The 27496-nt window shown below is 36.3% G+C and overlaps 1 protein-coding gene across 1 annotated transcript in view; it reads right to left on the bottom strand.

Moving 5' to 3' along the window:
* Positions 1-1010: 1010 nt before the first annotated feature.
* CCDC171 (coiled-coil domain containing 171) overlaps positions 1011-27496 on the bottom strand; it is a 151859-nt gene continuing 125373 nt past the window's right edge. Inside the window, exons 23-25 of the mRNA XM_050913494.1 lie at positions 22791-22943; positions 18374-18509; positions 1011-1071 (exon numbers count right to left, since the gene is read on the bottom strand). Of these exons, the coding sequence (XP_050769451.1) occupies positions 18396-18509; positions 22791-22943 (267 nt within the window). The 3' untranslated portion in view covers positions 1011-1071; positions 18374-18395. The remainder of the gene's footprint in view (positions 1072-18373; positions 18510-22790; positions 22944-27496) is intronic.

Consider the following 27496-nt stretch of genomic DNA (forward strand, 5'->3'; position numbering starts at 1 on the left):
TGAAGGTCAAAACAGCCATTACTTTAAAGTCTTTCAGCTTAAACTAAATATATTACCTGCAACACTGGTTTGGGAACTGTCCTTATAAAGTACGTAAACATATCATCAGAAATCCTCCCTGCACAATTGTTCTTCTTTCTTATGAAATGCAGACTTGATAAAAGGGTGAGTTTTCAGTGCCTGCAGGGACCAGATTCAGCAGTTAACTTAACTTGTTCAAATAGGCAAGTGGTATCATGTAGCTTTACAAGGAGCAACCTGACCTTCTCACATTGACCAGCAGTGACATTATTGTGCAGGAAGAGAAGCAGTCACATCATTTCTGTTTTGCACAACCTGCTTAAAGTTTGCAGCTAAATGCTTGTCTTCAGTTGAGCTGACAAGAGAAAAGAGGGGGCTCAGTGAACCATGGCAGGGCTGCCATGAAATGACAGGAATCATTGGCATACATTTCAAATAGCTCTCTCAATCCTATTAAAGTATTGCAGTCCTGCTTTAAAATAGACAAGTATGAAACAACTTTGATAGATAGAGACTAAAATGGCTTATTGATTTTTTTTTTTTAAGACTGAGGAAAATTACCCAAAATGTGTCATTCTTTAACATTTAAAAATATACTACATAAAAAAATGAACAACTGCAATAAATAAAAGTTAAAAAAATAACTGTTTCGGTATGCAAAGAATGAGAAGTGCAGAAATGTGAACATATGAATGCACATTTTCATAAAAATGTAAAATTAATGTCAAAAAATACATACGCTGAACTACAATTCAAAGGTAGCAACAAAATTGCACTTTAATTGCATCATTTTACATTAACGCAATTTTTTCCTTCTAAAAGATTATTGATACAAAGAATCTGAAAATCCATTTTCCATTGTTCTTTTGGGACTGGATGTGACATTCAGGCTGAAGGAATAGACTGAAGACTGAGAACTGGCTCTGTTGTGCATAAAACTGTAGGATGTGTCAGGTTCAGCTTGCATTGCCAAAAAATCTGGGATACAGCTCTGGTCAGGCTGAATTCCTAGCTTGAAGCCATGGTGATGTTTGAACTCCCTCTTGATTCCTGGAATAAAATAAAATAATAACAAAAAACAAAACAAAAAAGAATCTACATTTACTGTTAAACAAGCAAGAAAAATAATTTCATTATGCCTTTCACAAAGGTATGTATATGAAGTATTTGCAAGTGTTTGCTTCTTGTTTCAAACTTATTTAAAATACATGGTACCTGAATATATATATTAATCTTTAATAAGCAGGAACAAAGGGCATTAGCTAGAGTATTCTGCACTAGTAAGTGTTAGGAAACGATAGTCTACTTTATTTGAAGTACTACAAATACTTACAGAAAATTTCTACCCCTCTTCATTATCATTTCTAGGGTGTATCCCAGGTATTTTTTTTTAATCAAGTAAACAAACTTATTCTACAGTCTCCCTGTCACTGTTATTAGGAAAAATATGCCATGCTAACCATGGAAGGTATTCATTTACTTTTAAATACATTTTACCATCAATTGAAATCAAACACTTAATACTCTTCAAATGTTAGCCTGTTAAGAAGATGGCCAGAGAATACACACTGAATGTACGTTGATGGGGAACATGATTCATATTTCAATGAGTCTCGACATTCAGTCAAACAGTTATAAAGGTTAGACCAGTTAAAATTCAACATTAAATAACTTCCAGCACCAAAACATTGTGCATCCTACTTTGAAAGATTATGGATAATATCAGTATATCAACATTAATATTTTTTTTTAAATGCTAAATAAAGACACTCTGTACTCCCTTAAATATCCATAACAATAAACAAACTTAAGAAAACACTATGCCATATTGGTCTTCTGCCCTTTACCACGGTATTTTACCCAATGCACTATACAGCTGCGGAAATAACAGTCAATTATTTCATCAGGTCATAAAATATATGAAGACTTCACATGCGAAGCATAATTACAGAAAAGACAAAAGTTAAGACACTGAAAGACTGTTACGGTATATCGGAGGTTTTAAAAATTCTTTGGCATTTCAGGAAGAGTATACATGCATATATAAACACATGCACACAGAGGCTGAAATGCATATATACAGAGGCACAGATTCCAATATACATACTCACAGATATTCAGAGAGAGGCAGCAGGGTGTGTGTATATTCATATTTCAACAAATCCAGATTCAATCATATGTCTAAACACACATTCATGAAAGATTCCCCTTTCCTCTGTTACTATTGCTGGAGAAAAATCAATGGTTGCCTCTAACACCTACTTCAACAGTTCCCTTTGATATGGACTCTTTTGATTTCCTGATTCACCACAAGCCATATTGCAGCTACTGTAAACAGCTAGGTTATCTTAGACCTTCATTAAGAACCCATACAGTAGCAAATTGAGATGACTACTTCAAGTAGGTAGTTAAAATGAGGTAGCGCCTTGAGTTTTTCTAAACTGTGGTGGTGATGAGGATGAGATAACCAGCAGAACTGGCAAGTATGATTTGTAACACTCTAGCTTTTCAGTCCTTCTGGGCTCAACGCTATGCAGAATGGGAACCACTAAAAAGCCAGAGCACAAACAAGATTTACTGCATTTGTATCAGCACATCTGAAATGAGATCTCAGTGAAGGCATCCACCTATTACACCAATTAACAGTCTGTTATTTGTACACTTTAATCAGCTGACCACATAGCCAAAATTCCCTCTAAAATAAGTCATTCATAAAAAAAATTATGATAATAGTGAAATATGCAAATAACTTGTGATGTTCTAAAAACACTTCTGTGTGTAAAAAAATGAAATCAATAAGATATAAGCTATAAACAGGTTTCAGCCTGGATAACAAATATTGAAGACAAATTTAAACATATTAGTTTGTACTGCTTTCAACATCTCAATTAATCAGGATATCACAATGAGTAAAAATCACATGCTACAATTACACTCTCATATTACTCTCTTTCCAGATGTAGTGAGGGTTTTTTTGAAGAATATGGCATCAAAATCCCAGTAAGGAGATAAGAAATCAGACTTCCTTTGAGAGTTGCAAAAAAAAAATGTATGAAACTTAATGATTGGCAGCAAGTCAATAGACTATGTTACAGTAAAAGCTTCACTGTTGGGGGAAAAAAGCTCTGTTTTAGTTATCCAGATCCTGTGCTGTACTTCTTACAAAGAACAGAATACTATTCATTGAATAGAAGGGAAATTGGATCTAATAGCAATGTGATTGATGTAAAAAAAAATCTTGGCTGTTACTCATAAGAACTGTTTTGATCCAATATCATTATATACACTCATGATGAATAAGCAAATAGCATTCTATAGGTTAGAAGAAAAAATACTCAGAACTGTTATAACACTCATTGTTTGAACACATACCTGTACGCAGGAATTTTAAAGGCAGTTGTAATTTCCCCAAGAGACCAATTTCAACATTATTGTATTTAGACACCTTTCTAAAACATGTATTAAATTGACAAACTCAAATGACTATGCCAGAGATGTGATGATAATCCATCATATAAATATGCATTTAGGTAATTTTTAAAAGAGGAATTATGTATCTTAAATAAGGTGTCTGTTCAGGTAAATCTTTAGCATAGCACTTTTATTTACCCGATAAGCTGTAAATGATTCTATCTAAACTGTTACACTTCATCAGGTAAATAGATATTTAGGACACAATATGTCTAGCAAAAATATGCTTTCAAAATATTTATGTAATATAGTAACTGGTCATGTCCTATGGTCATTTTTCAAAGTTTGATAGCCTAACTTTATAAAAGATGTTTTCCCGAAGACCAAAAATGAAAGGTTAGTCTATATTATGGAATAATTGCATTCTAAACTATAGTTAACTCCAGCAATTTTTTAGTATTAGACATGGAAAAAGATTTCTAAAACAATTCTTCTCTACAGTTTTTCTTCTGTGACTAACCTATGATCATATTTAGCATCTAGTTTACAGGTTGTCTCATAATACATGAGCTGTTTTACCAAAGTTAAACTGATTTATAGTGGGTTGCTTTATTATGTATGATATTGTGAGGAAGTATTATAATACCGTCATGTATTATATCCTTATATATGTTTTTATTGCAATGTCAGCCTACTCAAAAGTATCATGTTGTGATCAAAGACATCCCATTTTGCTTTTATGTATCAATACTTGTGTAATAATATGCACAGTTAGACACTTGGAATTAGAAGACTATGCACGTGTTATGACAGTGGTGCAAACAGATAACCACATAAAGAAATTCACTGTTAGAAGTATATTGTTTATCTTCAATTGTAGGAGTAAAATCTATAACCAGAGCCGAAGCCACAAATCAGTCAGAGTGGTTTCAGCCTTCAAAGTCTACACAAGGATAATTTTACTGGACCACAATTTTCACTATAATACCACACTACAACTTTTCAATTGCCCTCTACTATTTGTATGTTACAACAATAACTCCTTCCAATTTTGGGATTTCCCAACACTAATTTTAGTCACTTTAAACTGCTTTCAAATATTCCATTTCAAAACACAGTAGCCCAAATTTCCCTTCCACTTTCTGATGACATTTAACATTCTATATTATAAAAAAAACAGAATAATAAAAAGTGGTAAGGTTTTTGTGAGTTGAGGCTTCTGGGTTGTGAATAACAAGCTTGAATATATGGCTTCGACTGAGGTAAGAAAGTAATGAAACTGCTTAGAATCAGAACAGAAAATGACCGAGTAAGGGTCAAAATAAAAGGGCAGAAAGAATAATACTGAAGTTACAACATAATACAAAGACTCAGTCATGGGGGTTCCCTGTGTGATGATGCAGATGCAGGAATAAGTTCAGTGTTATATCTCAAGGTAAATTGAAGACAACTGTTGAATTACAAGGCCAAAGTGTGATCTGGAAATCACCAGATTGCAGGATACTTAGGTGTGTGAGGATGCCTGACAGCAAACAGAAGTGTAAAGGCAGGAGCAAGCTGTAGTTTCCTCTGAATTCTAGCAACCCCTAAAATCTCTGGAAAGCCCGTAGCACAGTCCCTCAAGAGCAGGAAGAAATGTAAGGTAAGCAGAGATGCAGAGCGCAACATGGGGAAAGTGGGAAACAGTCAGTATATTTCTCTACAATTGATTTCTGATACCGATTCCTCTCAACCCAACTCTAGAACATACGTATACACAGTAATACTAGTAGACAGCAAATCAAATGGCCAATAATGTTCTTTTCAGCTTCTCCCACCTATGCTATCGTTGTAGCTTGCATCATTTCACTGTAGCAAGAGCAATTCCAGTAAGTGTTAAAGAAACAACCACTGTCTTCAATAACCATTTTGCAGCACTTATGTTGAAAACCTATTTCCCTATAAAGATGCACATTTTCAGATCGTTCACAATCTCCTTCTCAGACTGCTATGTCCAAAACTGAGTTGCCTTTTGCCAGACAATGCCAATAGACTTCCAGTATGCTGCTCATTCTTTTGCTGTTACAAGTAGCTCCAAGAGCCATTTCTTACTCTCAGTGAAATAAATAAAACATCACACTGATGAAAATGCTAGAAACTGGTGCTTAAAATAGAAAATATTACTAGTGGGTGTCAGTGCAATACAGTGCTAGTTAACAAACTTTTTCAAAGCAGGAATGTATGCTGGCCAAAACTGGTAAGTTTGCTTCCCATGTCAATGACTTTGCAATTCTGTATGCTGAGGCAGTAGAACTAAATTGGTGCTCTGACACAAAGTAGGAAAAAGGTAACATTCGGTATAAATTTTAATTATCAGCACTCCTGCCTGGATTCTGCAAACAATTTGCTATCAGAGAATAATTCAATGGGCTGCCAACTCATTACATATTAAGTCAGAAAGGTAGACACACAACAAACTTTGGGTGCTGCTGGCCAACAATACTAATGGCTTTTTTCATTATCAAAAAATTCCTTCTTCCACTTTCAGGAGTTTTTAAACAAACATATGAGTCTGAAATATCTGGAAATAATTATTTCTTTTTCTGCTTTTCTAATGCTTTAGCATTCAATGCATTCAGTGAAATCACACTCTAGAGGCTCAATTAAAAGCAATTAAGAGAAAGATCTCATAATATTGTATTTGTTTTTCTAAAAGAAAATCCTGTTTTATTCAAACATACTTACACCTGGTATGTTTGAAGAATGCACAGGATTGGATGGATTATCACATCAGATGAGCACCTTACCTTCAATGTTTTGTTGGCTTTAAGACAAATAATTTGTTTTTGCATTGCCAATTTTGTTGATTTCTAAATATTTTGGCCAAAATCCACCATACAGCCTATATAGTAAGTTTCTCTTCCTGATGCTGCATTGGAATATACACAGAAGTCTCCCATATTCAGGTCAAATTCTCTGCACTGCACTAATAATACCAAAACATTAGGCAAACTATGTAGTGCACTATTTTCATGGTGAAATGCTCAGTCTGTATCGATTTCAATCCAAGTTTCCCAATTCTTCAGTACTTTTTGCCCATGCTGCCTACCACTGTCTTTCCACTTTCTCAAGAATGGAAGCAACTTTTATTTATTTATTTTTAATCTGAGTGGCTAACCCAAATGGTTATTGGTTTATCTTTTGCTGCATGTTGCAAACAACATTGAAAGGTACACTATACTCTTACTAAACTGTTGTGACACTTGTCCATGTTTTGCATCAGTGTATAAGATTGTCGCTATCTTTACCTGACGCTTCTCTCACTTCCAAGAAATCCTTTCCTGCTCTGTGAGTTTTCCCACAGCTTCTCATTGCCTCAGATCAGTAGTTCTCTCTCTCATGTTTCCCTCTCAGCTCTTCACTTCTTTCTAGCAAGAAGAGGAGAAGGTGACTACAACCAGAGACTAAAACACTCATGACACCATGCTGACGCACAAGCAGCTCATGAAGTAGTCCTCCCCACTTAGCCTTTTCTTCTGCCAGTGCTAGTGGGAAAAGAGTCCCTATCCAACTAGTTAAAGTGTCAAACTTCATATTCTCTTGAGAAATGTATTCAGTCATCAGCTGAATTCCTAGGCAGTGTGACTGTCTGACGTAAGCCTTCAAAGTTTCGTCTGAGTTGCATGTATACTGCCGCTCTAGCAGAAAAAGGAAAAAAGTGTATTTACATTCATTTTGCCAAACATTAGCATCTTCTGTCCAATCATTTGAATGCAGAAGTGTTAGGAGAAAACAGCTTAGAGAACAAGAGTTGACACATACAGTGTGAAATCTTAAGGTGCTTGAATGCAATGAGGGAGAAAGTGAGACAGAACCACATTTCATCTCCCTAACTGTGCTATAGTCCACATGAACTTTGTGACAGGTCTCTGTCTCTCAGCCACACTTCACTAGCTTCTGCTGACATTCAGCTGTCAAGCAGCAACCCTTTACCATGCCCCTAACATGCTCTACAGCTTCACCCAATTAACTCGCTTTCACTTGACATTGCAGCAAAAAGCTTCATAATAGGTGGTCAAGGTGCATGGTGTCTGCTTGCCCTCTAACTGCTCACGCACAGCAAAATGCTTAGCTACCTTCCTTTTTGTCTGTTTGCTCCAAACTGGTGCAATTACAGTTTAGGCATTCTGCTACTAAACAGGACAAGGACAGCAGACCTTTGCCAGTCGTGCATTAATTGATCTTTTACCAAAGACAAATTTTAATGCAGAATCCTAGAGCTAATCATGATAAACATTTTGGCAAAAAAGAAATTACACTGATTCAGTAAAATACTTCAATCACTTTATAATTAATAAAGATATACTGTATCAGCAATACGGATACAAAGGGGAAAGAGCGAAAAAGTAATTATTTCTAATAGTAACATTTAACAACATAAAGGAGGAAGGTCTAGGAACAATGAAAGTGTCTTTATGATTCAGCTTTCTTGCATTAAAAAATCTTTAGGCATTCAGAAGATTAATTTTTGCTATGCATTTCTGCCAATTATGCAATATTTTTAGGAATAATATTCAGAAATACAAATCTATGTAGCTAACAAAACAAATGAACTCTTAAAAAAATGAAAATCAACATTTTAGGAGTCTCCTGATAGCTTATATAAAAACGAGAACAAACATGGAACTCACTGTTACTTTGCAGACAGATGCCTTGAGAATACTCCAGTTTGCTCACTACTACTCTCAAGTATATTTGTATTAAATATTTGGAGTAGGTCAGAAAAGGCCCTTAAAAATCCAATATGCAATAAGTACTGATGATGTTCAAGCGCTCTTTGCTGAAAAGACACGCTGTTAACCAAGGGTGGAACAGTCTGCATGAGCACTGGTATCTGGACAGTGGAATTAGGAGAGTCGCTATAGCGAGTGCCTTCTGGTGGCCTTATGGATTTTAGCTACCAGAACTCCAGCAAGGCAAGACCCAAAAGACCATCCACGAAGCCCTTTCAGATTCTGGTGTTTGCTAAATTACAGCAAGTTCAGATAGGTTACGCAACCTATTTGCTTTCCCAGCATATCTACAGGGACAAGTCCCCTTGAAGTTCTCTCTAAAAACCATTGAAAGGGCATTGTTTCACACAAGAAATCTGATTTTCATAAAGAGAAGCAGACATTCAGTTTGTAGAAAGTGGAAGCTCAAGAGAAGCCATAAGCATGAAGGAAGGAAAACAAAAAGGAAATATATTGATTGAGGTGTAAAGCTGACACCTCTCTCGACAGGAATTTATGGCAAGGACATAGAACCAACTTATCTTTATGAAAGGTGGTGAAAAGAAACAAGTCATAAGGACTTGGAACTCGCACACCTCTGGCAGAGGTTGCTGACGCAAAAATGGGTAGTTTTGCAGCAATGAAAAAAAACGTAGCCAACATCTCACTTGGTTTTCAAGTAGGAAAATGGTATTACTTGGACTTAAAATGAAGTGCCAGGGACACACAAGGCCTCTTAGTGGAGAATATTATTGCAGATCTCTCCAAAAACCTGTAGGTGAGCAAAAAGTTATTTCAGTCCACTTGGTTGTGAGAATATAATCCAGTGTTGTCCATAATCCTGAAGTGAGAAGGGAAATGCTGATCTCATGAATTGACAGCCTTTAGCATCCCCTAACAAACAGCAGATTGATGTTAGCTCTTAGGAGACAACAGAATTAGGATCATAAACTGGATACAGACATGGTTTATGCAACCTCTCTGCACCTATTTGAAAAACAGACTGATTGTAATGTGTTAGCCAAAATACAAACACTTGCATGCTGAGTAAGAACATCTGCATTTGCATTAGGCTACAGGCTATTCTAAATCTCAGTTCATCTAAATAACTGTATTAAAATGAGTAGCCTCTTAAAAAGATCCTCTAATGATAGAGCAAAAAATTACTGACTTATACATGCTTAGAAGTGAACTATTACTACTGTCAACTTCATTTTCTCAAAATGAATGTTTATTATTAAAATCATCGATGTATTAGGAGGACAAAGGGTTCCACCCTTTTAGCACTGGCCAATGCAGTGTACATTTTCTGGATTGTCCACTGCAGATGTGTAGCATGCTACCTCCCAGCCAAATTCCTGATAAGGGCTCCATCCCCCTCCCCCATAAACTAGCTGAGAGAAAGATTCACCAGGAAGAGGTACATTTGGCTCCCTGTAGGTTTGGGATAGTTTTCAAACTTTTGTTTGCTTATCCAAACCAAGCACTTTAATGTTCATTCATCCCCAGTAAAACTTAGTTGAAGTAACTTCAGGAGGGAATTGCTCCTTCTCCCACAAATTGCATGCAATATCTGAAGCAGTGTATATTCAATAGAGTTCTAAAGGGTAGTTTTATAACAGTAATGGTCAGGAAAAACAGTTGGCTTTCCGGCAGTATTCCTTATAAAATATCAGTTGATATCTGAATAGCCTAAAAAAAATATTTTAGGCTCAGTTTCAGCTGATGGCTAACATGTAGGTCTTTTGTAAATGCAAGATCCAAATTACACTAACTGGGCAAGGAATCAAGCTTATCAGTTATAAACAACTTGAGTGTGGGTGAGCTAGGTTTACTGTCTCTATTGGTTTTGGCCAAATTTATATATACTGTTATGCTTCAGACTGAAATTAAACTAAAAAATCTAATAATTACTTCAACAGAACTTTTTATACTTATTAGATTCCTGAGCACAATCAGCCTCTAAGAACTACTCTTAGCTCAGGTACTAGATCATCACTTTCTGTGAGGCTGAACATGTAGTTCAAGTGAGTCCACTAGGCAAATGGAACTAATATTTCCTGCATATCAATCATATTTTATGTGAATTAACATTAAAAAAATGCTAATGGAGTTTCATCCTTTCGTATATATATGCTAAATGTGTGTTCTGAAAGCACAAAAGAGTTAAAACAAAAAAAAAAACCCACAAAAAACCAGAACCCACCACCACCTCATACAACACTACAAACTTTCATCAGGCATGTAAAATTTTTATCAGAAGAGTCATGAATAACATAGAAGGAGACTTGGAGAGAGGTTTCTTCAGCTTTTTGGTTTGTAAAACAAGAAAGCCGTAACACAACTTTAAAAAAACATTTTACACGGGGATGTTTCAGTAATTCAGTGTGCCTTGTACATTCCAGAATGATACCTTAAATTCCTTTATTCAGAGCTCCTGATTAGATTATGCTCTTCTAAAAAATCTCATATTTAAAGTGTAGTAAACTTCAGTAAATTATTAAATTAAACTAGAAATTCCTAAAGCAATAGGATGTTTTGACATGCACAAATTAAAACGAAACTGGATGACTTCAAGTGTCAGGAAGATTTGCAAAGTCCTGGTTAAGTTACAATACGTGCTCAGGCTCCCAAAAGAGTGCAGTGCATTTACTAGACCCTGTGAAAGAAAACTTGATGTCACACAGAGTCTGAAAGACTAACAGGGCCCTGACCATAAGCGTATAACCACTATATGAGCTGATCCTTTTCTGATCAAATGAGACCCTTAGTACTCAACAAAAGCTGAAAAATTAGTGAATTATTTCATTATTGTGGCTCTGGCCTCCAAGGGCTTTCTTTGTCAAATTACCTGCAACACCTAGATAGGACAAAAGGCTTTCAAAATATTGGTGAACATACAAATTTAAGAGAGACAAGTATTGCAATGTCAGCTTTATGGTGACATTTACTGAGTGAACTATGGGTTTATTGGCCAATTTCAGTTAAGGGCCAGATCCAAAAGTGTGGTGTCTTAAAGCAAGGTGGCTTTAAAGGTTCCATGGGTCCCCCTCTAAAAAGCTGTACGAATTGAAGCAGTTACACCATCTGAAAAGGATGAAATGGAATCATTGCATCATCATAATATCACTTTGCTTTCCTAGTATCATCACATGTAGCAGGGAAACTCTGCTGGTGATTAACCACACTACTCTTGCCTATATTTTTAGTAAATTTTATTACTTACTATGCATTTTTAAGGTATCCTACCTTCCATTAAAAAAAAAAAAGGTCAATTGATTGCTTAACAAAAAGAGGGTCCTTCCTTTCCAAAAGGTAGCATTTCTGAAACAAGTCAACAAAAAACTCAAATTCTTGTAAAATGGGAGAGAGCTAGTTTAAGAAGCACATTTGTTTCTAAATCTCTTTCTTTAACTGAACCATTACGCAAACTGAAGAAAACAAAAGTTATTTGAAAAATCAAGATTATTATCATAACTTCCATTTAGCTGACAATGAAGGTCTTTACCCTACTGTGTACTCACTTCACATTTTTAAAATTTGTTCAAGCACTAGTTTATTCAACACGCCAAACTGCTTCAGGGAGCCCAGTCTCTAGAGAAAACAGGTCCTTACTACGATCAACTAGAAAAAATGTGCCTTCACTACATAATGTGGGTTTCATAGACTTCCACAAAAAGTTTTTATACGTAATTTAAAAACAACAACAATAAATAAATAAATATATGTTGGGTAAATATTAAGCAGTATGACTTAAATATGTAAAACCCAATAAAAACAAACATTAAGATGTAACTTGCTGACTGTATGCCCTTAAATCATGTCAACATTACAGGAATAAAATTATGAGTTAAGAACAGTGTTATGCTTCATGCCCTAACTCTGAATTTCCTGTCCTTTTATCTCTGCAAGTCTTACTCTCTAATATATTTTAAAGGGTTTATTTTTTTCATTTCTTGCATTAACTTTTATGCTTAAAGTAGAAAATGCAAGCAATCGGGCAATGGAAGTAGGTAAACACATGTATTTACAAAAACACATTACTGCAAAAACGTCACAGAAAGGAATGCAAAGGTTTGTTCTTTTTTTCCCAGTTGAAAAGTATGCAAACATGCACAATTATAGGAGAAGGCAGGGAAAAAGAGCATAAGCAAACCAACAGAAATCTATCTGATTTTATAAATTCCAGAAAGGCACAAAGTAAAGGAGACTGCTATGGTTTACAGCTACCCTTCTTTATCGCTCTCATTATCCCCCTTTGGCCTGCGGAGGATCCACTCCTCCTCTGCTTGGACTAGTGAGGTGAGGTCTGACAGCTGAGAAATCTGCTGTGGGGACCAAGGGTGGAGATGATACCCAGCCTTGTGCTCCCAGTGACTTTCCTTCCAGTCAGTGCACCAGAAGCAGAGACTAAGAGGAGATATAGCATCCGAGACAGTTGTCTCCTGTGGAGGAAAGTTTGCCCGCTAGCTGGCACTGAATTCTCTGATGGTGGGGCGTCAGTCTGCCTGATCTCCCCGGATCCAGAGGGAAACATAAACCTCTAAACAAGAGATTTTGCTTTACAAACACTTAAAGTACATCTTTTGAGGGGAATACTTACTTCCTCACTATTTTAAATGTAGTTTTATGCTTAAATAGATTCTCCAGGTTCAATCCACTTAAATGTCAGCACAAATTTCTTTTTTCTTTTCTTTTCTTTTTTTTAATGGGTGCACGTACTATTATGCACACTACACTGTAAGTGGGGGCATGCTGCACGTATACGCATTTCTGAGGTTGGCTGAGAAAGAGGCAGACTCCTGGAGACACTGCCCTAGGTCTTACTCTCTTGGTTTTTTTCCCTGTGAACTAGGCAGTGAGCTAGTGGTACAAAGTAAACACGAAACACCACAAAAGACAACCAAAATCCTTCCACCTATCATCCTGATCAATTGAATTGCAACTCACAGGTAGCATCTACACATCTTGCACTATTTATCAAAGCTAATGCCTGAAGATCAGCACTGAATTTTCTCCTTATAAACAGTGCTTTACATACTTAGCCTGAAACACAAAACCAAACAGGTGTCAGAACAAGAAAATAATTATTCACAACAGTATACCTTATAGGTATAAATTTAAAATGTCAAGAAAATATCAGGAAGATGACAATCTGGATTGCATGAATTCATTCGCCATTTAAATATCTGAGCTAGCCTCATTCAGGCACAGCTATGCTTTAATCCCCTCCAAAAATTTCTCAGCAAATTCACAGTCTCAGAACAAACAGACGTTCCCTTTATGTTTAACCCACAGTTTAGCAGGGAATAACAGAAGCTTCCCAGCTCTCTTTCTTGAAATAACTTCTTCAAAAGGCAGGAGGAAGCACCTTCTGGCCTGACTAAAAGTCCTTGAGTCTGGAAAGAAGTGAATTTGTCTGCCTTTGTAGAGAATATTCCTTTTCTTCTATAAAGCCAGCAAAATTGTGTCCTTGGCTCTGTTCTTTTGTAAAAACTTTTTCTCAGGGTTAAATGTCCTAGTCTATAATATCTAGTTCTCAAAATAAGAGCCTGTCTAGCACTCCCAATACTTTTATTTCTACTGCAGCATTAGCAGTATACATAATAATATACAAAAGTTTCTTTTAATTTGATGTGCTGAAAATGTCACTTTGAGAGGTGTGGGAAGAAGGCAAAAGAAACGGGTGTGTAGAAAACAGGAAGCAAACATATGCAGCTGGTGAATAAAACTCACTGCATATTACCAATGAAACACATTTTGAAAGACCACTGCAAAGACATCTAATAAGGAAAATGGCATCACATGGCTGTCTCCCAACACACAGTTGCCCTCCACAGCAACTGAGGCCTTTCTGAAACATTCAGTTTCAGGAAACCCCACATACCATTTTGCAAAGAAAATAAAAGACTAGCTCGTTCCAGTATTTCTCCTTCAAAACCTGAACATAATGAAATGTAGGCATTCACTTCCTTTTTCTCTGTTAAACTGCTGCAGTCAGAGAATGAATGCATGATGATTTTTTACAGGGCAAACTTGAACCTATACTTTAGACTTGTTTCGTTATCCAAATCATTAGTTTCTCTAAATCAATTTCCAATTAGTTGCTCTAGGAGGTACAATTGTTGCACTGGCCTGAGCATTTAGGATAAGAGATGAATACAGCTTCAGGTTCCAAGTGTCTTGTTTTCAGTCCTGGGAACTGAGGACCCTTGTTTGTGAGCTGGTAGTTCCAGTACCTCACCAGAAACACATTTCTAATGCCATAGAAATGCAAACCATGAAGGAAAAAAAGGAAAGGAGATTAGCTTCCTGAAAACATGACCCTCCTTTTTTGCGACTCAGCCAATGACTTGAAAGATTTGTTTTGTGCTTAACATCGGAACAAACCTGCGGTCATTTAGGAACTTCATGGTTTCCATTAAACCGCACAGCATGGACATTTGGAATTTCATGGCAACTGTGAAGTGAGAATGTAGATCTTGCTTTTCCAAAGCACTGGCCTCTGCCGAGAGCTAACACCCACACACATTCACTCACATTCCTTAGCCAATTCATGTCATTAAGGAGACTTTAAGAACAGACAAAACAAAGCAAAAAAAACCCCAAAACCCAACCCCACTTAAACCTCTTTCTTAAGCACTTGAAAGCAAAATACAAGTGGAAATGTAATGTTTAAATGCAGCAAATGCATTGTGTCCATCTACAGTGTTTATAGCATTAACTCTGCAACTACACTGAAAAGCTTAAGTATTGGAAACCACCTAATTACCCAAACATTTACCTCTCTGCAGGTGTAAATACATGGGCCTAATAAGCCTTCCCACTGTGAAAGCAGTTACTTAAATTATATTAAAATATTAAAAACTATTTAATGAGCTTTTTTCCCCTAAAGTAAATTGAGTGTGTGCCTTAACCTGCTTCAGGCAAAGGAAGTTTCAAACATATTGGTTTTGAAACTAGCCATTATTTCCCATGTTGCAAAAACGGCAATTTTATTTCCCAACAGCAAATGAAACTGTCAGGAAAATTTAGATGCAATAAAATAGGGTGGTTAAACCAACATGCTGGATTTGGAATAAAACTGAATTAAAGGAATTAAAATTAAGCATTATGTCAGTCAAACTTTATAAAAACTATCTGAAATGGGGGGGGGGGAGGATGTTGGTGGGGCTTTTTTCACAAAAGTTAGGTTTTGGACTTGGTGAAGTCCACCCATAACTACCCATTTTATGTCCATCAACAGTGTCACATTTGAAATTTGTGCAATGAAAAATATTTTGCATAAAATGTGTTGCTTCTGGCAACATTTCTGCCTAAATAAAAAGTTGTCAGGCAGTGTGTGACTTTAGTGGTACAGAGTTTTAAAATGGTGGCTTCAGTCCAAGGCTAGCTAATAACGGCTGACATGCACTGGAATCTTGAGGCCTAAATCAACATTGTTTTCACAGCTGTAATTAAGCCACCTAATCAGAAGCACATTTTGACGGGACAGTTTCTGGAAGCCAGACATTACAATTTCTTATGCCTGGAGCGCAGTGGCTCATGAGAGGTCCTCATTTAATTTCAGGTTTTAAAAAAAAAAAAAAAAAAAAAGGCTGTAAAATGAAAAGACTATAAAAAAAGCAGTGTACGGCTGTTGAAATGAAGCAGGCCTATGTGTTCATGCCTTGACCAACCCTGCATCCCACCCTCCTTCGGCTCTCTGCCGAGTCCCCAGCTCTCAAGTGGCAGCTGCACACAGTGAGATTGAGGGCTTCTGCCAAAGTCAACAGATGAGCTGGTCTGAACTGGCTCTCTGTGTGTTCTGATTGTAAATTGTGCTGGTGATGATTAGAGAACTCTAACACAGGATGTCGACTCTTAAAACTGTCCAGAGAAAATAATTTTTATTTTTTTTTAAGTTCAGGAAATTTTTTTAAACTTCTTTTGTGGCTTGGTACATAGTGTTGTGTCTATAACTTTCAGATGATTCAAACATGAATTCACACAAATTAAGTAACTATATTATTAAAAAAATACACCGTTACTTGCTCACAGCAAGATCCTTCATTTGGGGATGTTTACATAGCAGTGTTGCTGCTGAATGCAATTCTCTGACTAGTACACTCCAGCAGTCTTGTGCTTCTACCACCTGCCGGTGGAAGATACCCCTGAAATTCAGACTATCAACTATTTTTGTTGTGTGACTATCACTTCAAGACATTGTCATACCTGAAACGCCTAAACTGTTTTGCTCTTTTTCTGGAGCGCAGCTACATTAGTAACTTTAACATAAACTTTCAACCCCAGAGGCCATTGTAAAACTATCAATATGAAGGCACCAGTCACTGGGGTCTGATTACATTTAGTTCTGCATTTTAATTACATATGGATTCTATTAACTGAACCTTTTGCCTTATAGGCAACATTTTAATCAAATTACTATAATTTTCAAATATGTTACAATAGTCTGACAAGTTAAAAGTTCACATACCTAGAATACTGAGTATCAAAAAATTTTTGCATAGAAAAGGAAGTATTCTTTACAAAATAGCAAATGTGTTGTTGGATTACTGTAACTGTTTTTGAACACCTTGCCCTAAGTTACATAATGTGATATTGTAATATTGGTTTCATTTTTTTTTTTTATTGGTACTACCTAATAAGCAAATAGTTTAAACTACATGATTTATACTGTTTGGTTACCGCTATTACTTGTGTAAGCAATACCACATGACAAGGTCAGCATTTGCAGTAGGATACCTGCATTCCTTGGCTATGCAGTAAGGCTGGCAAGTGATGCCCAATTGCTTAAAATCAGGTAAGAAATGCAAATATTTCAGTAAAAAAATAGTTTCTGGAAGATATTACTGCTTTGTGGATTCAGCCTGATAGAGACTTCACGCTTAGTAAATATTACGAGTACAGTTTTCTATTTTTGCCTATACTGATATTTCCACTCTTTCATGTCTATTATCATCTCAATAGTTGGGAAATTGTCCTTGTGGGCCTGTCAGATTTTTCTTTACTTACTATCACTTTAAGAACATCCATATGTTTCACAGTAAATAAACCATGCACTGGTAATTAACAGTAGTGAGCAAAAGTTACAATTATTTGAGGTCCGTATCTTACTGAATTCTGCCCTAGACTACTTCCAAGAAAACACTGAAAGACAGAGGGTAACAATAAAAATAACAAGTCTCATTATTTTCTGCAAGGCAAATTAAGAACTAGTATCTCCAAATCTTTCACAAAATCAGTTCAATTCCAAATCTTTCAAAAAATGTTTTCAGTTCAACTGTGCATCAGGCTAACATGAAGTAGTGGAAAAGCCAAGCAGAGTTTTCATCCAGGACCTATCTGCTTCTTGCAACATCTGGGAAGAATTCCCCCAGCTACATCAGTCATTCCATGTCCTAACACAAGAGATATGGCTCCAGCCCATGAAAGGCGCTCTCTGACATTTAACACGACACCGATGGAGTGAATGCCTTTCTCCTATGCAGCAAGTGAAAAGGCAAATAGGTTTTTTTTTCTTTGTCTCCAGTTCGGTCCTAATAATTCTAAATGTAAGACATTGCATCCCTGTTAGATGCAGGTCTCAGCCTTGAAACAGATTGCACTGGTGACAAGGAAACAAAGGGTATGGGGGAAAGACATGTAAAACCACTGCCCTGACCAGCCTGGCTAAGTAGGAAGAAACTGTCAGTGGTGTAGTTAACTGATAAGTTTGAGTTTTAAATATTTCTTTTCTTCCCCCCCCAAGAATGGGGTTCAAGTAGATCATGAGAACTGAGAGCTGACTGCTCTGAGTAGGAAGAAAAGTGTACATTTTCCTTAATACAGTTCTTCAACACAAAAATATGACAGCGTATGTCAATTACTAGCAGCTCAACAATAAATATGGATTTTTCACGCATAAGATCATTCAACTTGCTTCTCTCACCTTACCAAAACCTACAATTCCTGTATTTTCATTACTTTAAGTGATATCACTAGGCATTTTCAGACAAAGGACAGACACAGCCACAACTGTGGGGGAAAAAAAAAGTAAAGATGATGCAAAGCTACATAAAGCAATGAGTGATTTCATTTTCAACCCCAGTTAGGAGAAGCATCCAAAGACAACAGTTGTTTTCATGGTTAGAGAACTCTGCTTTTCTTACAGATCTTCACTTCACCCCACTCACCCATCTGAAACTCACCTTCTCCTCCTTTCAGTTAAAGTTATCCATTTGGCTCCCCAAATTTCCATTTCTCCAGTGCACACAAAGCTTTTCTCTCTTCATCGTCTTTACAAATTACTGTATTTTCCCCTTCATTTTCTACTCTCCTTTGATTCTGAAGTGAAAGCAGAAAAAGGAAGGAATATCACCAGATCAGCTGCACATTCAGGATCAGAGAAACACCTGACCCCTTGTAATATAACAGCAGCTTCTTTTGTTTGCCAAAACTGATACCAGAATATTTTAAATTCTTAAAATTCTGATAGCAGTACTGACATCAGGTACAAAATCTCAGGGCTGAAAGCTACAAAAATACTTTCTGGAGAAATTTAATAATGAATTGAACTCTGCCAGTTCCTCATATATGTCAGGTCACACTGGAAAATACAGTGTCACTGCATCCACTCCCCACAACACTGTGCTTCCAGCAACAAACTCTTTAGCAGTACAGACACCATGGATTCACATGCTTGCCCTGGGACTAATATGATGCCACATGTTGCCCCATAGCACCCACAAAGTAATTGCTTATGACTATACTACTGCACAGTACAGCACTTAAAAGCTCTCAGTTCAAAGCCTACTTAATACTGCAACTCTGAATGAAAGTGCAAGTATAGTAATAAACAAATGTATCTGAAGAAGAAGTAAAACGGATCAAAGCAGCAGAACCCAGTACTGTTAAAGTAACTGGCAAGTGTTCATTTAATAGGAAACCTTGAAGCACAGTCCAGTTTGTGATGTTTATATTCCTAGATGTTGCTGAACAAGAAATAGGCAGGAAAAAAGAAATACAAGAACATTTTAGCTGGTGTCTTCTCTGCTTATATACAGATCATGTGTACAGTTAGTTACTACCAGAGAAATATTTCCACTAAACCCACCTTCCAAGCATATTAAGCTTCCTAAGGAAAATCATAAGAAGGCATAAAGGCAGAGGCATGTAAAGGGAAACAATACAATTTCTTAAATTTCATGGAGAAAATGGCAGTGCCAGTCCAGTACTGAGTTCAGTGCTCAGTGAAATAATTGTCCATATTATTTCATGCTAGAGGCTGACTGCTGGCTTCTCTGTTCCTCCTCTGGCAACCTACATCCTTACAGTCAAGACTACACATGCTCATATCAATGACATCTTCTTAGCTGAACTCTTATTATTAGCTCTACCAATTATAGATATGACCCTTAACGTGGGGATGCAGCAAGTTATGAAGGACAGATTTGTGACTGTGGTACTTGCACTTCAGAGAAAGTAAATTTTAAAAAACAAGGAAATGCACAGAAGTGAAACTGTTATGGTTGCAAAGAAAGACTATTACAAAATGTTAATGGTTTGATAACAGAAATAAAAGAAAAAGACATTTTAGAAATGTAAGGAAAATTTCAGAAGCATTTGGTAAAGGAAAAATAAAACAGGTGAAATTAAAAAAAAAACCAAAACAAAACAGAAAAGAGATACAGGAATAGGGAACAATAGAAAAAAAGAAGGTTTAGGTAGAAAACCAATAATCTGTATTTCAGCCATACTGAATTTTAAAGAGTTGCAAGAATGAAAAATGCACAGGGCCTTTCTCTGCACAGAGGAAGAATCATCAGAGATGAGTATGACGGACAGATAGCTGGACACTAACGAAGAGTACAGAGACATTCCGCTATTGACTCCCCTTCACCCCACATAATAATTCTCTTCTCTGTAAGCAGTGTTTCAGCGTTCATCTCACCTCTGTCCATCATAATCATATCCCTTCCTGTTCCTCTGTTGGCATTAACATGAGCACACATAGCAATCTCAGAATCTAAACACTATTGACTGGAAGGAAAGCGGTTGGACTAGAAGCAGACTGGAGGATGGAGACGTCAATTCAGAGTCTTAGATAAAAGATGAGGAGTCAGAATCACTGATGTTGCCTTGTGGCATCAGTTTTGTTTTTACAATTATCAGCAAAACCCAAAGCAACAGAAGAGGAAAAAAGTGGTGTGAATAGAAAGAAAGGCAACGTAGTTAGCAAATTTCAGGACAAAAAGGTCAATTAGGAAAGCAATACCTTCTGAACATGGAAAAGATCAATACTGATGAATGGCCCAAACTTGGATCCAATTGACAGTTGGGAGAGCAAGAACCTTATGCAACTAGCATACAAGACATCAAGAGACAGCCACAACATAGTGAGATAAAACCCAATCTTATAAGGTAAGAGTTCACACATGGTATACACCTGAAAGACTTTTCAAAAATGTGTTTCAGCACTGGGCAATAGGTTACCGTTCGAGGAACACAAGCATACGTCATATGAAGACCTGCAATTAATACAGTCCAGGTGCTGCGTTTGTCTCCTACGTGAAAAGTTTTGCCTGCAATGTTACTAGAACTGGATATGTGATTGAACACAGTGGATTGAAACCAACAAAGTGTGTACAATTCTGAAACCAAATAGATGCTCAAGAAAGTCATTACTCCCTTTTGTTGAAAATAATCAAGAAAAAAAATCTGTTCTACTTTTTTTAATACAGAAAGAAATTTAGTGCAAAACTTCTTCCTCAAAATCAGAACAGAACAGTATCAGCTGAAACTGTAAAATATAAGTCACTCCAGAAAGCTATGATGCCTGAAGTTATTAAAAGTCATGCTTGATGCAACTTTTGCAAATGTTAGGGACAAGCTTTACAGAAAACCCAAATACTACGAAATATACCATAAACACTTATACCTTTTTCATGGAAACTTATCATTCTGAATTTTTTGCCTTTACATTAAAATTAGGTTCAAATTAAACTGCATCTAAAGGAAGAACTATTTTTCTCCCCAGAGGGTTTTACAGAAGGGCCAACAGATCCTACTACAATGCAAAAAGTATCATCTTTACATTGATACTGTAGGCAGACTCAAATTACTTAAAAAGCACTGCATTTAATCACAGGCATCAGAGAGCTATGGGGTCAAGGTGTTTGTTTTCACTGTAACATATCAAGCCACTGCATAGCTCTTCATAGACAGGACTAGCATAATCTTTGCTAAAATCTCTCTCAATCCAAATGAAAGCAAACCTCGCTACAGCAAGTTTGGCAGACTTCCCAATCCTTAGTACACAAGTGGTCATCTTGATTTAAACAACAAAAACAATCATAACAGGCAAAGCAGCAACCCAATTACACTGGGCACAGGCTCAGCAGGACACATGTAAACCTAGTAGAAAACATAAAGAAAGCCTGGTTGGGGGAGAAAAGAAGCAATTTCAGTGAAGCAATTTCATTTAGTTTCTTAGACAGGTTGTGCAGTCACAAATAAAACAAAGCTTTCATTCAACAATTATCATCTCAAGATCTTAAAACTGAAATTCAGCACTGATTAATATATTTTCTATTTGCGCTAAATTCCCATTGTGCTGATCCAATTTAGAAGCAGGATAAGAAATTAATGTAATTCTGTTGGAAACAAGCAAAGCCACAGCCACAGCTTTTGAATATACATTTGTCGATGTGTTTATGTCATTTGCATTAGTGACGGCTCTCTTCTTACAGATCTTCTGCTTCAAAAAGAAAGACAAACAATCCTCATTTTCTTTATGGTCCTTTGCTTCACAGTAAAAAAAGAAGAGAAAGGAGGAAGGAGAGGAGAACAAAAAAAAAAACCAAACTGCAAAGCTTTCTCCTTTATCCTATGTGGAAAAGTAAAGAAAGATAGAGAAGAAATACATCAAGTGTATGCAAGTTGCACAGCTTACACAGTCTCATTCTGGACATACTTGGCTACATATTTATGACAGTTTATGTGTCTGGCCTCCTGCCTGTGTGACACAAATACATCTGCATTCAGTAATCCCCCAGAGTGAGATCTCAGATCTGAAGAATCACCTTATTAGCCTTAAACAAGTCCAAGTATCTTTGTGGGCTGTTGCCCACATTTTAGACAAGAAATGATTTCTGAAATTGGATTTTAACCTTGCAACTTTAGTGAGAAGTATTATTCATAACCACAATTGTCTAAAAAAAATCACGTCTCCTAATAAGTATTTTGTTTACATGCACAGCTAGTAACATTCTGTTTTAACATGGTGCTATATCTTTACATGGTTAAATTCTTCAGGCACAAAACTCAATCATTTACAGTACTGCCAAAAACAAAGAAATCACAACATATACTTCTCCAGTGACAGCAGCAATGAACAGGTCCTTGTAGAAGATACAGTAGTAAAATTAATCCTTGTGTTAACTTTTATCACTCCCTTTCTCTTCTGAAAAAGTCTCAGAAGGTTTCTGTTGACACTAGTTTTATTGCTCTATTATGTTTATAATGCAATATTATTGTATTTCCCCACAGAAATTAAGCAGCATGAAGGGAGATGCTGGCTAGGAAACCACATCCAAATGACAAAAATTACTTGAAAAGCAGACTTACCAATTGTAAGCTCTCACTTTCATGAAGACAAGCTGTTTGGAGCTTGGACTTCAGGGCTGCAGTGTGAAGCTGATGAGATGCTGTTTCTCTCACTAACATGTCAATTCTGGAACTTGCAAGTTGGTAGACATCCATAAAACTTTTAATCATGGCCTTTAAAAAGCAAAACAAGTCATCAGTGCCAGGCACACTATACTTAAATGCCAAACAGCATACTTCCAAATTCATTACAGAAGACCTAACTTTTATTAATCAGAGAAATCAAACAAAAGTTGGAAGCCAGGCAAAATTTCAGTCTCAGGACTTAAACATTAAAAAGGTCTAACACGGGATTTTGTATTCCTCCTAAATTCTTAATAGCATTGCAGAAAAGCAAATGACTGTGCACCCTAATTAGAAGGTGTTTCGATGAGCTGTTTTCAAACATGTAATACTGCATTGAGCAGCTGATACCATTTTTCGTTGTATTTAAATACAAGACTTAGTGCAAGTTCTATTTCTGTTTACAAAGAATCACTACAGTTTCAGGTAAATGTTTGTACTTTCAAAATGAGTTGAGTTACTAATCCTCCCACTCCACGTTAAAAAAAAAAATTAATTTGGCAGAAACGAAAGAAACACAGTAAACCTACAGACCTCTGAAAGTAAATAATCTGATTACAATATAGCTGGGAAAATATAATTGTTTTTATGTATATAGCGGAAGAATGTCCCAACTGTATAATATTGATCAGACTGATAATAAAGTGAGCAGCACAAGAGAGTACAAATGATTTGGCAGTACTGGTAACTTTACATCTCAATAGTGTAACACTGTTGAGATTATTGGTGCTCTTTACAACCGGCTAATCACGTTTTATAAGTTACAGTTTTCCCTTCTGAAATGACCTGTAGCGAGTTTCTACTGTAAGAACATATTACGGATAATATGAAATTGGCCTTTTGAATGTAAGTCTGTGGTATAGGCAAAAATAAACTTAGTACCACAAACAGGCATTCACAAAGATTTTTACTGTTTTCCTTTCTTTGTTCTCAAACACACTACTGCTTTTCAGAATAAAAGTTAACATAGCTGAAATCAATCACATTATTTCATTGTCCAATGCAGAAAACAGCAGTGGCAAATTAACATCATCATATCTTTTCTCATCAGAAAGAATATCCAAAATGTTTTACATACTATGGTGCTAGTCCTAAAAGTGTATTCACATAGCTCTGTAAGTCTGCTGCTGTCAGCTCTGATCCTGCTTTTAAAATTTTTCATCCACATTCAGCGTGACTAAAATGCTGCAGTTCCTCACAAACAATACCAAGCAAGAATGTGGATATATCTCACACCTCATATAAAACTGCCTGAGAGTCTTCATATGGCAACTGCCCACATGTTAAAAATTAGACATATGTTGAAACAGGTCTATGGACTGGGCCTATGACTCATAAACAAGGATTATACCAATGCATCATAACAAGCTGTGTCTCAAATCTTACAGAAAAAAATCTTATGTGTTCCTTTGATTACTTCCCACATGATATTTAAAGGTATCACTGAACTAGAATGCATAGAGACAATTCCTTACCTTCTTCCTTTTACCTCTGCTACCACAAAGCTAGTGAAGCCACTAACCTATACAGCTTCATCCTACATCTCCAGAGCCACTCTAAGTCCATGCAGTTGTCTGAAACAGCAGTTACCAATCCCTTGCTGCTCAACTCAGCTATTTCATTTGTTGTCTTGTTTAATGAGTTTGAAAATATTCAATCTAGGAAAAATATATTCATTCATGAGCTTTTATTTTCAGACATGGCAAATATTTTTTCTAAGACATCTAGATTTTTTTTAGTCCAGAAGGAACTAATTTCTCGGCTATTGACGATTCATTACCAATGTGGAAGGTAGCATTTATGCACCCATAGGTACACAGTCCTTCCAGTATATCCCAACTCCCTAGCAAAGAGTCAGGGTCAGTTTAGATTTCTCTCACTCATGACCAGGTTAGGGAAAACAATATTTTTGGGTCTTCTAGTGGGTGATGTGGAATCCTTGATAATGAGTATGCTGAACATTCATTCTAAATGCCATCTGGAGGAAGGCAAATACTTTGGGTTTTCAGATGTGCCTTTGGATGGCACTCATTTACATATGATTTTAATAACTCATGTCAGTCACAGATTGAGTCACGGATCTGTTTTCCACAATACAAAAGTTCCACTTACTAGAAAGCTTGATACATGGGGAATGGGCACAGAACCTGGTCACTTGTATGTTACAAGATCTCTCACATAATGATTAAACACATCTCTAAAGGAGTTCAGAACTTTAATTTAGATCCCTACTTGCACATTACACATACAAATATATCTGCAGCTCTGGAAACTGTTCCATGATCAACAAAGTCTGTTGACAGAATTTCAGAGAAAGCACATCTAGTTCTGCAGAATTTTTTTCCTCTCCTGCTAAGAAGGAGTGTTTTCTTTTGTTTTTAAGTACACATAGCAATAAGATGTATACATAGTTTTTAAGTATACATAGCAATAAGATACTTCAGCAACCCTCCTGATGAATTTTTATAGCATATAATTTGGCATTGATATACATCCGCAGGATCTGCATTTAAGCGAGCACTTCTGGTTTTGAATGTGTTGGTAATACTGTGACATGCAAACTGGGAACAGAACATGAAACAATAAAAATTTGTCTTCCGTTACAAATAAAAATGTTTTAAAAATATACACCAGAAAATGACTTCTGTTCAGAAAGGCCAGATGTAGTGATCCCCGAACATTATAGGAACTGATATTATTGCAACTCAGACCACTTTAAAAGTTAAAACCTTTTCAGACAGATGAGTATTATAGGAAAGTTAGTGGGGAGAAGACTTAACCAAGGAGGCCACAGCAATAGTGGGGCTAAAGAATTCTCATTTTAAACATTACTGGCTCTAGGTGTCCCTGCTTGAGCAGGGGCCTGGACCAGATGACCTCCAGAGGTTCCTTCCAACCTCAACCAGTCTGTAATTCAGTGATTATAAAGTCTTCCTAAGAATGGAACACAATGCAAGTTAATAATGGTTGAAATTCACATAGGACTGTCAATTTTAAGACCAGAAATTGTAATTAATTACTCTGCATTAATCAAAGAAAAAGAGGAATTAATCAGACAGCTGAACAGCTTTTTTCAGTGACCTCTTCCTTTTCCTTTTACTCCACACAATGCCTTATTTTATAGAGGATTTCACTATTATTTAAAGTTCTACATCATGTGCTACTGATATGGCAGAAGCAAATTATAATGGTAGCAGTGTTTCCAATGTCAAAAGTGTCTTCAGTGTGAGAGGAGACCCATGCTCCAACACTAAGTCAAGACACAGGCAGCTTCATGAAAACAGATGCATGACCTTCCCAGATAATTAGCTGCAACTCACAGGATAAAAATATATTCATAAGGTTGGCATGGAGAAAGGATGCTTTTATGCTGAAGGTGCTGGACTACGCACAAAATTTGCAAGAGTGCCCAAGTCCCATTTTCAAATATAACTTTCAATGGACAAGTTATTTTAAGCCAAAGTACTTCTAAGGATCTTTTTTATGGGTATTTATACATTTAAAACAGTACCCCCATCTAGAAAATCCCTATGAGCACTTTAACTACCTTTGAATTCAAAGCAAATCAGAAAATTTTGAAAAATTTGGGTGCTAGTCACATGATAAAGGAACAAAGTATTTTAAATTTCAGATCCTTATTTATTTAGAAAATGGGACTCTGAAGATTCTGAGCACTGCACACCTGGCCGTTTTGCCTGCCTCCCCAGCTTGTAAAAACAGGGCCAGAAGACAGGAGCATTGCAAAACCATGTATACGCATAGCCATCCAGCAATGCTCTGATACCCTGAATATACATAGATAAGCACATAAATAGATAAAAAAGAACATATATAAAATTTAACAAAAACTAAATAACAGATGAGGTTTATTTCAAAGCAGCCATAAGGAAGAAGGTCCTTATGACCTGTTCAAAGACGTCTCATCTGTAATACAAGGGTATGCATAAATATTTCTGGCTTAAGCTACAGGATGGTGAAGCTGAGAAATCTGAGTTGAGAGTAAAAATGAGACAAACCAATTTGATGCTGTTTATAAACTACAAACCAGTGAACTGCACAGCAAAATCGCAAAATTTAAGCTGTGCTTTCTTTCTCCATATTAATCTTTAAAAAGACTGAGAACACTTAACATCAGAGACAGTCCTCCAGAGGACATGTAAAAACAATTTTTTCTAATATTCCCTCTGTGTACTTTTGAATAACCAATCATTTCCTTGTTCTGTACACCATTTCTAGAACCAGTAATTTTAAGGTGCACAGTGTTATAGATGCTTTAAAACAGCTTTTGCATGTATTAGTGGCTATAAGTTTACAAGACTGGAAGACTCCAATCTTCAGGAGTACTTTATTTAAAGTGAAAAATGAAAATACAGACAAATTACACAACAATCTTTAAGGAATATGAAACACGAAAAGAAAATAAACCTTTTTTCTTAATTTATGAAATTCAAAGCTTACTCAAACTTTAGCTGTTCTCAATTCAGTTATAGTAGAAACATATAACAAGAAATATACAGATCAGCATATGCAAATTAGCATAAGACCTCTCATCGAAGTTTTAATGTATTTATTATACATTATAAAAATGGCATTTTTAATTCCAA

The sequence above is a fragment of the Gymnogyps californianus genome, chromosome Z (genome assembly GCF_018139145.2).
Source record: "Gymnogyps californianus isolate 813 chromosome Z, ASM1813914v2, whole genome shotgun sequence".
Taxonomy (NCBI): Eukaryota; Metazoa; Chordata; class Aves; order Accipitriformes; family Cathartidae; genus Gymnogyps; species Gymnogyps californianus.